Source organism: Centroberyx affinis, unplaced genomic scaffold, assembly GCF_046629955.1.
Source record: "Centroberyx affinis isolate AG114_WGS23_722 - 3 ecotype Tasmania unplaced genomic scaffold, CSIRO-AGI_Caff_v1 ptg002059l_1, whole genome shotgun sequence".
NCBI classification, from domain to species: Eukaryota; Metazoa; Chordata; class Actinopteri; order Beryciformes; family Berycidae; genus Centroberyx; species Centroberyx affinis.
In genome coordinates, this window is record NW_027280392.1 from 167,436 (window position 1) to 182,500 (window position 15,065).

The following is a 15,065-nucleotide window of genomic DNA, read 5'->3' on the forward strand; positions in this document are numbered from 1 at the left end:
AGGCAGGTAATAAGCAAGGAAGAGAGAGAAAGAAAGAAGTACAGAATCTAAAAAAAGGGGCAGCAGCCTATTCCCAGAAAAATATAGCGGAAGGACCGAGCTTTTCTCCACAGCTCCATGACCTCAATTAATCACAGTAGAGCCCCGTAATAGCAGTCATTACCACACTGAGTCACTTCAAATCCGCCTGTGGACTCCCCACACACTCACACACTTAAAATGACTGTATCTGATTCACACACCATTAGGTAATAAGAGAGCTAGTTTTTCCTCTTTATTAGAGATCTCCGTATTTTGTTGGAAAACTCGCTGCCACACTACGGCGGCGCAATTTCATTCAGAGGGCTTTTTTTTTTTTAAACAGAAGACGTCCCTAAGCGCTTTGCTTTCCACGGCAGGGAGGGGCATAAACACATGCAAATGAAAACAAGAGAGAACACACGATGACAGGTGGGCCCACTCGTTCCTTCTATAACGGCTTGTCCTTGCTGTCAAAGGAAGAGAATGGTGAGTTTCCCGCTCTCCCCTTCCCACCCCTGTCACATGGGTCTGCATGTGAGCGGGACTCACCACCGCCACACACACACACACACACACACACACACACACACACACATACCTTCATTGACACTTGCAGACTAGAGACGTGAGCAGACTGAGATGGGATCAACACAGCAAGCAGTAAAAAGAGACGGGGAGAGATGGAGACAGGCACACTGCCAAAGATACAGGCAGAACACATCTTTTATAGGTTTTATAGAAACAGCCCTGACATTACAGTGTTTTCTGTGAAATCGTTCCATTTAAATTTTTGTCTTGCCCAAGGACACTTTGCCACCTGGACACACACTGACTGTGGAAGGGATCACGCCTGCGACCTTTCTGTTACGGGACAGTCACTCTAACAAGCTGGCAAGTTTAGAAATGACAGTTTTTTATGTGTTCTTTGTGTAGGCTTTTCAAACAGGGTCTCCAGGGTAAAGACGGCCAGAGACAGAAACAGACTGAGAGCTCTCATCCCACCGGGAGACAGTGACGGAGCATTGCCAACAGCCAATCACACGCAGCCTTGCCCCTCCTGCCCATCTGGAGCTAATACCACTGATTGAGCTCATGACTCTGCATTAAGCTATTTAATAATGTTCCCAGTCATGGTCAAGGAACATATGTAATTCAGTTATACCTTCCCATATCAAATATTAGAATAGGTCACAAGGCAGAGCAAACTCTATCTCGTCTTTCTGTCTGTTTTCATTATTTAAATTGCACAGGATGTCCTGATCAATCAGATCTATAACTGGCCTTATGGATATTGATCACGTATGCCAATAGCATGGATTTGATGTGCAAATCCAATAACTGCTATTGTGCCATTTCACCCTTTCTAAAACTGGATCAATTAAATCTTGACATTGTTGTAACCTCTTCACCATGAACACCTTTTTCTCTATATGGAGTCCTTGAGTTACTGTTATTGAAGCTGCAGTAATCTTAACACACACTCCGGACCCTTAACCTACCACATACAAATCATCTGAGTGTGTGTGTGTGTGTGTGTGTGTGTGTGTGTGTGTGTGTCTATGCGTATGCGTGTGTGTGCTTGTATGTGTGTCTTTGCGTGTAAGGTGCAGCAATGTTTCAGTGGCTTTCATCACTTTTGTAATTGCTTCTTCAGAGTACAGATGGAGATAGATAGATAGACAGATAGATAGATAGAGCGAGAGAGAGAGAGAGAGAGAGAGTAACAAGAAAGATAGAAAGATAGAGACTGAAAAAGAGACAAACTAAGCATTAAGACAAAGACCAGAAGCTGATATTATACCTCCTATCCTTGTTTAATGCATTCTCAAGGCCGCAGGAAATCAATGGAGGCTGGCTGTAAACACACACACACATACACACACACACACACAGCACTTGGCCTTGAATTTCCCCATGTAGCGTGCGATGAAAATACTGTCAGTATTCAGAATTCAGTACTACGTGTAAACATGTAGACACAAACTAGTGTGTATTTACTTTACACATCCAGTAAGTCGACACACAGAACCACTTCACTGCTCAGGCAGGGAGAGAGTCCAAAATTCAGACCAGAGCCTCAGGCCAGTTCTTTGCTTGATGGTCATTCTAGTTCAGGGGTGAGAGATGGACAAATAAGCGAGAATGGAGAGACACAGAGAGAGAGAGGGAGAGAGAGAGAGAGAGAGAGAGAGAGAGAGAGAGAGAGAGAGAGAGAGAGGAAGGAGAGAGAGATGTACCCACTGCAGTCCACTGCACTCAGTAAATCCTGGCTTGAACTGGCTGACATGCTTCCTGCTGCCGGGGGGCTGGAGGGATGGAGGGAGGTATGGAGGATGAGGTGAAGAGGTGGACAGAGAAGGGTGGTAGTGAGAATAACCATGACGGGAGGAAATGATAATGATTTGGGAAACGTGGGTAACTGCAAATTGAGAAAGAGAGAGAAGTGGAAAGAGGGAAAAGGGAAAAAAAAACTACGAAAAACAAAATGGGAAAAACTAGAGTGGGAGAAACAAAGCTCTCCCTGTGGTGCTCATCACCCACTCACCCGCACACAGGCATAAGGTAAACATGACCCAATTTTTTCACTGTTTCACACACACACACACACACACACACACACACACACACACACACACACACACACACACACACATTCACACTGTACAAACATGACAGCATGCATAAACGGAGCAAATACTGTACACTCGGGTGTGTGAACGTGAGGAGATGACACACAGCGAACGCTACAGCAAAGCCAGACAAACAGGAGCCTTCATCATCCGCGTGTTCATGCTCCTCCTTCCACTTAACAGCAGAGGGATGCGGCCTATTAATATTGATCAAACCCGACCACCTATTCATATAGGAATATGCAAATGCAGCCATGATAACAACGGCAAATATTTGCGCAGACGATAAATCGGCGGCATGAAGGAATGATTGGAGAGAAACGTGTGAGACAGATAAGAGGGCATGCGAAAGGCAAAGGGATGCGGAGAGCGAGAACATTTCAAAGAGATGAAAGAGAGAGAGAGGGAGAGAGAGAGGGAGAGAGGGAGAGATGCCGATGAGAAGTCAGGGAAAGACTGATTTGTTTACTTGCACAGCATGAGGCGAGAGGTGGGCAAAGGAGAGAGAGTGGAGGGAGGGACGACTGGATGGGGTGATGGGAGATGGAGAGGATATGTAGGTGGTGGAGATGAAAGGAACAATTCGGGGGGAGAAAGGCAGAGGAGGAGGAGGGTGGGAGGGTTAGAAGTAGACAGAAATATGAAATGTGCGAGTACATTTTGATATTTAGTTACATTTCTCAAATAGAAACGTTGTACACTCTTTACCTAGGTTGAAATGGTTATCCTCCAACTTGACATATGTATCCTATTATCTATTATTATAACCAATGTACTATTGTTATATTCTATTAGTATTCTTTACTTACTTGATTTACTTAATGATCATTTATTTTATTTATTATTAGTAGTACTTTTTTAAATTGTGTCTGTGTAATTGCTATATTACTTGGACATAAAATTAAAAAAAATGCAAATATATATATATATATTGTATAGAGCAGAGGGAAGTAGAGGGAAACAGAGGTGAGTAAAGGAGGTGTACAACACTGTAGCGGCAAATGCCTAAACTATGCATTCCAGAAGGTGAATGATCACCACTATAAACCAAAAAATCACTTTATTTTCTTGCTAAGAATCTGTATTCACGGAACTTGCATCAGTCGGATAGTCTTTACTGTAATGTATACACATCTATCGTAAAGTTTTATATTGGCATAAACAGATCGGTGGACTTTATTTCAGAAATAAAAACCTGAGGAAATTGAGTTTGAGTGTAGAACCATGGAGAGGAGAGGAGAGAGGAGAGGAGAGAGGAGAGGAGAGAGCTTGCAGAGGGAGTTAAGAGACGTGGTCACATGATGTCTTGTTGCTACGCAGCGTGCAGCAGGGAGACTCTGATAAAGCCGACTGGGGACCGGAGAGGAGGAGGATTACAGAAGTTATTCAAGTTCATTGTCAGGCAGGAGAGAGAGAGAGAGGGGAGGAGAGAGAGAGAGGGAGGAAGAGACAGAGAGATGCACAGAAAACAAAAAGCGATGTGGGAGGGTAAGAACAAAGAGTGGGAGTGTGTCATGTAATTGTGCAACAGCATCAAATGTCAAACAAATCACCTGGTAGCCGGTAAAAGAAACCAATGGCAGAGTAAAAGAACATTAAAGTGAAAGAACCTTACATTGCTCTCTTTCTTGGCAACCAAAACTTGAACCCTAAATGTCACAGGTTTCATCCCTGCAACAGCCAATGTGTCCATCAGCAGCCATGTATCCTGTCAAAATGTCCATTAGTAAGACACTGAACCTTTATCTGTCAACTCCTAAGTTGTTCTGGATAAGAGCGTCAACCAAATGCCTGAAATGAAAATTCACTCATTTTCCTAACCCCGCCCCCTCCTCCCCTCCTCCTCTTCAACCTTTTCCTCGCCATTTTTCCTCTGACCCTCTCGGGCAGGACCAGTTTATGGACGAGGTTGTCGGCATCAGCACATCAGAGCAGCTCAACCTGGACAGACCCCGCCACCCCCCCACGCCCCGGGCAGAAACACTGCTACTGAATGAAGACATGAGACTGTCTAAGTTCTAGATGCATAAATACAGCCATTTTGAGGGATGTGGTTTCACTTTTTAAGTCTCAGTGATCAAACAGAATCAGAGTGATAAAACACAAAAACAAAAACGACAAAAAGAAGAAAAATCTAGAATCGAAATTTGTGCAGGCGACATAACAACTACAAGCGGCTCATCAAAACATTTTCATTTACTTATCTGAAGCGACTTACATGAGTGTAACAAGCTTCAATTCCTATATTACCAAAAATTACACCAAAAAACATGAAAATAACACCCCAAAAAAAAAAAAAAAATCAAGATGACATGCAAAGACACAACTGAATTGGATAACAGAATCTGACAACAGAACACAACACAACAACACAATGCCTAAAATGACAAGGAACACAAAATAATATGCATTGTAAGCATATGCAGTTGCATATACAGATAATGAGACATATGTGATTATTAGAGATGTTCTAATAATAATAACACATGGGAAAAGCTAAAGACTGCAGTGCAAATACAATAGATGGGCCAATGCAGCACTATTGTTACTGGAGTTGTATACTAGTTGAGCCTTCTTATTGCCCCCTGTTCAACTCTCTCTAAGTAAATATAATGGTGTTGTCCACTGGGTCACATGCAAAGCAACAGTAAAAGGCAAGGACAGATGCTAAAACGGTCATGGCGACGGCCCGAGGCAAAGCGCTGCCCTAACGCAGCTCTGTCAGATCTCCACTCGACCGCACCAGGCATTGTGTTAAATGTCAAAATCATCGCCTGGCTTAATACACAATGGCCAGGAGAAAAGTCAAACCGACACCATGTGCCCCCTCTCTTGCCTCGTCTCTTCCCGGTTCCCTTCCCCTCTCCTCGTCATCCACAACACTTCAAAGCCCCCTCAGCTGGGGATGAAAGAGACTATTCTCTTGTTTCCCCCCCCCCCCCTGTAATACACCAAAGTCTTCTGTCTTAGTCGGGGAGGGGAAAGTACACAGCAGCTGACAGTAGCGATATCTGTCAAATGCCGTCGAGAAGCCTGTGTGTCCTCAAAAGTATTTTCCTGTAAGTGAAGCCCTGAGAGAGGGGGAGAAGAGAGGATCAAAGAGAATAAGAGGTCCCATTACTCAAGCAGGGGAGACGGGGCCCTCGCTAAAAGTCAGGAGCTAATGGGAGCTGTAGCACCTAAGCTTCATCTGCAGTGAGTATTGAACCCCGGCCGCCTCTGGGGAGAAGCTCAAGCACTCAGAAGGAGACGCTCTGCAGTCTGACCCAGCTGCCTTGGCCTCCCACTGACCTCCTTTGCCGTGCACATAATTGGCTAAGTGAAGTGTAATGGCCGTCTGATGTGCTTATTTAGTTACAGTGGAGTGTTTATGTGCAGGGGATGTGGATAAAAGTGTCAGAGTGTGTGAGTGTGAGTGTGTGTGTGTCCGTGAGCGTGCGCGTGTTATCCTTTTGTCTGCTGTCTGCCCTGAGGCACAGCGCACCTGAGCCGCTGCACCTGAGGGAAACACACACACACACACACACACACACACACACACACACACACACACACACACGCACACACACTAATCTTCAACAATCATTATCATTCCTTCCTCCTTTTATCTCTCACACATACTCCTTCTCTCCACTCCTTGCATCTATATTCAACTCACTCTCCTCTTTCCTTTGGCATCAAACCAATTAGTGCACACACACACACGCACACACATACACACACAGACACACACACACACACAGACACACACACGCGCACTCACAGATACAAGCAAAGAGTACACATGCGCACTCATAAATACGGAGAAACACATGTGCGGTCATGTACCCGATAATTAAATTAATGGTAAGTCAACCCTGAATTTTTCATGACTTCACCGTGAAGAGCAGGAGGAAACAGAGGGAACGAATGAAGAGGGGGAAGAAAAAAATAGAGGGTAAGTAATAAGGAGAGAGAGAATGAAAAGAGAAAGAGGCGGTCAGAGCTAGCATGCTTGTCTTCCCTGCTCACGTAACCCTAGTGAGCTGGTCCCTAATGGAAGAGGAGATAGAGATATCACCCCAGGGCCCTGCACTCTTACTCACTCTCTCCCTGCCTCACCTCTCTCACAGCCTCCCTCTGTTTCAACCTCTTTCTCCTTACTTTCTCTCTCGTCCTCCTCTCCACGTTCCCTTGTTCTTTCCTCCCTCCAGGTCTCGTCGTTGCCCCCTCATCTTGTTCTCTTTTCTCATTTCTCCCGCTGTTCCCTTTACTGCCTGTATTTCTGCCCCTCCCCCTCAGTCTCGACTGCTATGCCACTTAGAGTTCAGAATGTGACTGAAAGGTAATGCAGCCTCAGTCCAGTGTACAGCAGCAGGTAATGAAAAAGATGTGCCTATTGTCGCAGAGCACTAACAGATGAAAATACTAACTGAAAATAATCAACTTTTTTCTGGCTATACAACTGACTGGAAAGGGAAATATTTTACTCTAAGATGAGAAAAGGAGAATTTGATTTTCTATGAGCAAACAAATGTGTGTTTTTCAACAGAAAAAGTGTCGATTTTTGTCTGCATTCATTCTCACATGTACACTATGCATGTGTGAGTGTGTTTTGTACGTGTGCATGCAGCCATACATGTTCATATTTAAATTTCAGGCATTTAGCTCATATCCAGAGCCACTTATAAAGAGTGTGTGTATGTACTGTAAGCCTGTGTGTTTGGGCTCAGGTGTGTTGTGGCGGGACACGCCTCTGTAATAGGAGCTCAGTGGAGCCAGTTTAATCCCTGACCAGCAGGAGGGAATGAAGCCACACAGAGAGGCTCAGCAGGACGTCCACTACTGCTGCCGCTGAAGAAGAAACCCCCGGTGCTTGAATGTCAGCTCAAATATTCAGGCTGTCAACATCAATGTGATTGAAGATATCAATTGTAAGCACAAAGGGAAATAGTAGCGATGTTATTCATTTGATATGAAACGTGATAATGCGATTCTTTATTGATCAAAATGCAGTCATAGCCGCAGAGCAGTGGCCCTGGAGCTGTTAGGGATTCAGTGTTTTGCTCAAGGACACATCAGCACTATGGATGTTTGCCCTCATGGGGGCTTCAACCGGGTCCTCAGGCCGCTGCCCTTCTGCTCTGCTCTGAAGCAACAAACTATCTCCAACTAGATCAACCGATCAGCCGGCTTCATCTCACAGCATTAATGAATCAAATAGAGCAGCAGAGCAAGAGCTCCGTCTGAACTCTCTGATATTGTCTGACTCACATGGGGAGTAAAATCATTCATTGATTACTTCTGCTTCAGATGGTGAATCAGCCTACCTGGAGCTCTGCTGAAAATGTCACTAAGATGAATCACTGATACCCCCCTCCAGCAGATTACTCATTGTTAAATACAGTAAGTAGGTGTTTTCACAGCAGCAAAACCATCGTCAGGGCAAGTGATGAGTATTACTGAGGGGAAATCATGAATCCCGGTCACCAGGTTCTTATACTGTATATCTTCTATTTCAAAAATCCATACTTTTTCCAGGCCTAAATTTCTTCACTGGATTTAAAGATTTTGGTGATCAATATGATGCCTGCTGATAGTTGCTGGGAAATTTGACTGGGCCATATCCCTCTATAGCTGAAGATTATCCTCCACAGCAACAAATAATGCAAGATAGGGAATGAATGTGGGATCTATAACTGCATAAAAAGTGTATTCATTTGTATATCAAGATATTTTCCCATACTTTTCTAGAATATTTGTGTAATTCCCAAACCTTTCAAGACCTGGAAATGATCAGATTATTTTTCATATTTTTCCCGACTTCCCATGATTGCCTAGGAGTGATTACTGTAACATACTGTACTAATAAACAGAAAGCTACATTTTCTTCACTTGTCATATACCTTAAATCTTTAAACCTTTATATCATCTTAAAAAGGTAGGTAAACTCTATTTCGCGAATAATTATTATGTTAAAAAATGATGTTAGATTTAACATTACATCCTTGCTCAGGACTTCAGACTGACCCACATACAGGCTGCCAGTCCGTCAGTATAAATGCAACTGATATACTGTATGTATCAACCTTTGAGAAAAACTACTGACAGCCACTCAATGGGTAGACTCAGCAGAACAGAGCAGAAATCTAAAACCAAGTTAGACACACACATACATACACACACACACACTCTTTGAAATGTATACTTATCCATAGCAGTTGCACAGACACAGACAGGGGAAGGAGAGCGTGTCAGACAGAGACAGAATGAAGCGAGAGAAGAGAGAGAGAGAAAAAAGAGAAGGAGCAGAGATAGCAGTCCAACCACACCCCACATCACAGACCGAATCATCAGCACTCTCTGCGCCTTTTGTTGTACCTTTTAGTGCGTCGGAACATGTTGCTCTGGCGGGTATCTAGGCGTAGCTCTGAGCAACAGGAGCAGCAGCTGAGCGGCGAGCGAGTGAGCGAGAGCGGTCAGGAAGCAGCAGGTCTCTGGGAAAATGTCATCGCAATGCAACGCATGGCTCCCACAACCTTTAGATCTGCACTGGTGTCTGTGTGTCTGGGCAAATGTGGCAGAGCACCAAAGGAGAGAGGGATGAGGGATGAGGGGAGAGGGAGGGAGGGAGGGATGGAGGGAGGGAGGGCAGGGTGGGTCTGCCTTTCGGAGAGGAACAGAAAAGGCAGCCAGGAATTATGGGTCATTTTCTCAAGGGCAAGGTGCCATTGTATAGAGTGTGGGGAGGGGATATTCTGCCACATATTTCATGCGTGTATGTGTTTGTGTTTGTGTGCGTGTTTTACTGCTCTGTACACTGAAAGCAACTCTGATGGGGAGTTAAAAGCTTTTTACTGCAGGCTACAGATACCATGAATGAATGAAGGTGGTTAATTCATCTCAGCAGAGTAGAGGATGACTTGGATGTGTGTTACGTAACGGTAAAACATATGTTGAATGGAATCAAATATCAAAGAAAAGTAGAACTGATGAAGATGTATGCCGCTCTCACACACCCATGCTTGCACGCACACACTCACACATTCAATGGGTACACTGTGTTTACCCATGAATGGATACAGTGGGTAGATTGAATGTGAAGCCAGCTCAACTGAGCTCATCTATAATGGATGGTGGGCCTATGGAGAGTGATGGGCCGCGATGGGAAGGAGGCCGAGACAGAATGAATCCAAATGGCAGCGCGCCGTCTCACGAGGCGGGATGATGGCAAAAGGGGGAACAGGGGTTGGAAGCTGAAAAACAACAGTGAGATGGATAGGAAAACACGGGCCGTACACAAACAGAGTGGGCCGCTCCCTGGCTTCATTTCATGTTTGATTACCCATGATGACTAGGGATGAGGAGACAGAGTGGAGAAGATGGATAGGGCAGGGAGACGGGAACGGGGACGAGAGAAGGGGGTGTAGGTGGAGGTAGTGGGCTGTGACCGCTTGCACACACACACACACACACATACAGACCACAACTTACTCAAGAGGGCACAGGAATTATAATCAAGCACCTTGAGTGCCTCATTAACATGTTACTGGCCATAATTAATACTCTCTTCATACTTATCTAAGCACCATGTTGTCTTTCTGTGTAAGCATATTTATTTTCCTTTTCCCTATCTTTCCTTTGATGTCATTTGATGTCCTTTGTCATTTTGTACATTTTTGGTGTTTTCTAATTTTCTGTACATGGTTGCCATTGTGCTCCTTGTTGTTTTAATACTGGTTTTGCCTTCCTATATTGATTATTTTTGCTCTAAAAGGTTTCATTTCATACCCATGTTTTAACTATTTGTCTGGTGGTGTAGTTTATTTTTTATTTGGACCCCAGGAAGATTAGCGTGTCGCCTGTGTGTTGGCTATTGTAGATCCTTAACGAACTAATGAACTAATAACCCTCTTTGTTATATCTGACAAACTACGAGTAAGAGATAGAAAGACACACAGACAATAAAAGAGGAGTGAGAGAAGGGATTAAGAAAAGAGAACTGAAACTGATCTGAAAGGCTGGGGGGAACGAGCAACAGAGGAACAGAAACAGATTAATAACAAAGAATTAGGAAGAGAAAAGGAGAAATAAAGAGCGAGAAACTGAACAACTGAAAAAGGCGGAATGGCTTTCAGCACCATGGACAGCGTCCAGAGCTGCCGGCCGGCCCTAGTCAGACTCAGACAGACTCACAGACAAGATCCCTGCAGTCTGTCTTCTCCTCATTCTCACAAGGACAGCACTCCACGCCACAAGCACCGCTGAAGGATCCTCAAGCCATTCAACAGGCCGCTGAAATGCAAATCACGCTCATCGAAGACGGAGAGCCCATCTGAAGTATGCTAAGGAGGAGAGGCCTTGTTGATAAATGACCAGACCCACAGCTCCCCTGGCTGTGATTGTTTTTCTGTATGGAGGGCCCAGTTGGCCAGGGAGGAAAGAGGGAGGGAGGCAGGAAGGGAGGGACGGAGGGAGACAGGAAGGGAGGAACGGAGGGATGAAGGAAGGCAACACTCACCTGCTGTTCTTGCGGGGCAGTGGCAAATCCTTCTGGAAGAAACACAAAGAAACAAACGAAAGAAGAGATCAGGCACGGAGAATTTCACAAATGACATTCACATGAGCAATAGAGAAAAACTTTGAATTACCCTGAATCACACTGATTGGAAGAAGTGAAGGGGGCTTAAGTTTTCCTGGTTAACATCAGCACTGATTACACTATGTGCAAACATTTTGCATATACATTATGTGTTCACTGTAATGTGTTTGCTTGTAAACCGATGGGTCTGCTGGTTTCTGCCAATGCTCTGAACTGGGCACAACACCCTGTGCCTCTCTCTCTCTCTCTTTCTCTCTCTCTCTCTCTCTCTCTCCCTCCTCCACCCTCCCATCCTCCCATCTCCTGAGTCCAGATGGACTGGGAACATTGGGCTGGAACAGCAGCAGACACTCACTGCACTCAATGAAAGCAGTGTGAGCCATGCCAGATCTCATGCCAGCACAGCCTGGCTCTTTACAAAACCCTGCATGCTGAGATAGAGAGAGGGGAAGGAACGGAGCGTGTAAACAAGAGAGGAGTGGAGAGAGAGAGAGAGAGAGAGAGAGAGAGAGAGACAGACAGAGAGACAGACAGACAGACAGACAGACAGAGAGATCATGTTGCTTTTTCAATTTTATGCCTGGAGCCTTATCCTTGAGCATGAATATTCTGGCCTTCTGCAGCAAATGTGTGTGTCTGTGTGTGTGGGTGTGTGTGTGTGTGTGTGTGTGTGTGTGTGTCTGTCTGTGTCTGTGTATGATTCTCACAAACAAATTGGCAAGATGAATTCACAGAGAAACACAGCACTGCATGCATGAAAGAGCATGGGAGAGAAGAGTGAGTAAACGGTCTAACCAAGTCAAGTGGAGGTTAACAGACAGAGACATAGTGAGCCTGAAAGCAGAAAACACTACTGACGGTCACATTCTGGTCAGTGCTGTCTGAGTGTTTCAGGTGTGTGCCGCTACATGGTGGAGATGCAATTAATCCATTAGCTGCTTCACACCCACTCCTGTCACACACAGGGCAACGCTGTTAAGATGCTGTTAGCATTGCACTGACAGCCTGGTAACCACAGTCAATGCAATTATTAGGTTAACCTTCAGATGAAGATTTTGTATGTGTGTGTGTGTGTGTGTGTGGACCTGCTCCTCTCCAATACATGTCCTTTTGAAGCACAGATATGTGTCATACTGTGGCAACCTGACTGCTTTGTATTACAAGGCCAAACCTTCACCACAGTCAAGACAAGGTTAAGTCTATGAGTAAGTCCAGTGGTAAAAAAATAGAAAAAAGCTAAATAAAGCAACAGAATTGAAACCTCAAAAAGAAAATCTGAGCTAACATTTCTCAGGATCATAGGCTAACCACAGATTGCAGAGTGGCTGGACTATGCCTGCCCCTCCCATGGGTTCACATGTTAACAGAGACAAATCCCTCCTTACAAGGACTACTGAATATTCAACCTATTGATCCGTCCTCATTTTGTCCTTCATTGATCAGGCTAATTGACCCAGAGCTGTCAGAGCCGGGGAGAAGATGACTTCCAAGTAGAGGAGGCCTAAAGGAGGCCTTATAGGGGCTTCTTAATGATGGGGAGGGAGGATGGTTAACGTTATTAACCATCAGTTAGTAGACCTGACAGCCAATGCCCTTACATAGCAGCAGTTAAGTCCAGTAAATACAGCACCACATAAAACGTTTATGTTTCATACTATGAATGTAACTAGAACTAAAAAAATAAATCATATAACTCCTTTTTTGGCCAATTTACACTGAATTCCAGTTAATTTTGGAATTGATTTTAAGATTTTACTGATTACCTTTAAGGCTCAGGCAGGTTCCTATTGACTGTTTGAGGGTCTAGACTGAAAACAATAAGCAATTGGTCCTTTGCCATCACGGCTCCTAGACTTTGCAACAGCCTGCCTGAGGAGCTCATGCTGGCCAAATAAGTCTCATCTTTTAAATCACTTCTCAAAACCCATTTTGATAGACTTACTTTTATGTAACGATCTTCTGTTTTGTTTTGTTTTCTGACCTACTTCTACGATTCTAACCCTTGCACGGCACTTTGTTGTTTATCTGTTCTCTTTTTATCCTTTGTGATGCACTTTGTTTAGAAAGGTGCCCTGTAAGTAAAGTATTATTTATTATTATATGCACATTTCTTACACACCCATGTTGCTTTACAGGAAATGGGAACATTCTCTTATCACCAATGATTCAAAGACGTATTTTTATGCAACTCAATATAAAGGAATGAAATTTACATGGAGGGCATTCTAAATAAGCTGTAATGTCCTTAACATCAGGTATACATGTGGTATGTTTTCAAGTGTTGGGCTGTTTTTTATGTTTATGCTTTTCAAACATATGGAAATGTTCATGCAGCTCAGTGATTTGCATGAAATGTCCATTTGGAAAATCAATAGAATAAGAACATCCAGATGCATTAGACTTATCAGTGGAACAAAGGAGAATGCACCTCTGTTATATCTGATATATCTGTCATATCCAGGCCTGTGAACATCTGCTGGCTGTCTGTCTGATGTCCCTCTGCGGGGCTCTTTAATGTTCAGGCATGTCTAGACAATAAATAGAACTAGCGGGCACATCAAACAAAGTGCAGCCATCTACTGGAGGCTGCAAGAGTGAATAAGCAGCATAAATATGATGCTTCCACCTTCACTTGCTCTCTTGTCTTCTTTCCCCAGTTTGAGGTTCTCTACTACAGGTGAGAAAAGAGGCTTCAAAGACCAGAATTATAACCATGGGTCTTAATTATGTTGTGAAACCACGGGGATGCATGTGCTTTAGATTTTATCCCTGTACTATAGCTCAATTATTAGATCCTCAAGTGGTATGGCATTTATTAACCCGGTATAAAATTCCATCAGGTGAAATGAAGTCCTGTCTGTCACCCTCGCTTACATATTATATTACCAAGAAATCATTGTCTCTTAGTATCTGCCTGGATTTCCTTTCATAATCCTCAATTCCAATGCTTTTTCTGCTTTCATTCATGAAAAGGTCAGAGAGAAAAAACTAATTTCTCAATTCCAGTCTAGACTCCATCAGTGGTCACAGTGCGGGGAGACTGGCCCACCAGTTTCTAAATCTGCCTGTGTGACTCATGAACTCCAGGAAGAGAGAAAATTAATTTTCCACTGGTGTCTCTAACCATCATCATTTCCACAAAGCGAGTAAAGTATTGCTCTCAGACACAGGGAAGAATGAGCAGACATTATACCATTAAGGAAATATGACTGTTCATGCTATATCCAGGTCCTGTGTCATATTCTGAAGCATGGTTCCGGTATAATTATCTTCAGCTCTCCTTAACTTAATTCTCCTGCGGTTTAATTAGTGTGTCAGAATGCCAAGCTTGTTGCTTACTGCATGGTTGAATTTCCCATTTCACAACATGTAAAAAGGTTAAAAAAAAACATGATGCTGATATGCAGCTGGGTTTGGAGCTACATGAGTCCCACTAATGAAGTCTGGTGGTGGTGAAGGATGACTGACAACAGATGGGAGATTCCGTCATGAACGTGCCGTTCCCCCCGATCACAGATTAGAAAGCAAAACAATTACATGATATATACAGTATTTATTCCCTTTCCTGACAGGAGTGGCTGCTCTTTCCACAGGGTTTAGCCGTGTGCTGCCGGGGAGTGTTCTGAGGATTGAGCTTATATGTGTCTGATCCCCTTTAGTCCCTGGCTATCACACTGACAGGAGTGCACAGGGGTGTGTGTTTTTGTATGTGTGTGTGTGTGTGAGAGGGATGTAAAATGCAGCACAGACGCCACAAGTCTATGAATATTCAAATGCTCTTACTGGAGGGTGATTGTGCCACGGTCTTGTAATTGCTGTGGTGGTGTGTAGGA

At 44.0% G+C, this 15,065-nt stretch overlaps 1 protein-coding gene across 1 annotated transcript in view; it reads right to left on the reverse strand.

Moving 5' to 3' along the window:
• The window catches only part of LOC139654199 (microtubule-associated serine/threonine-protein kinase 1-like), a 39,274-nt gene that overhangs the window by 20,065 nt on the left and 4,144 nt on the right, over positions 1–15,065 (reverse strand). The window contains exon 2 of the mRNA XM_071531266.1: positions 11,152–11,183. Coding sequence (XP_071387367.1) covers positions 11,152–11,183 — 32 coding nt within the window. The remainder of the gene's footprint in view (positions 1–11,151; positions 11,184–15,065) is intronic.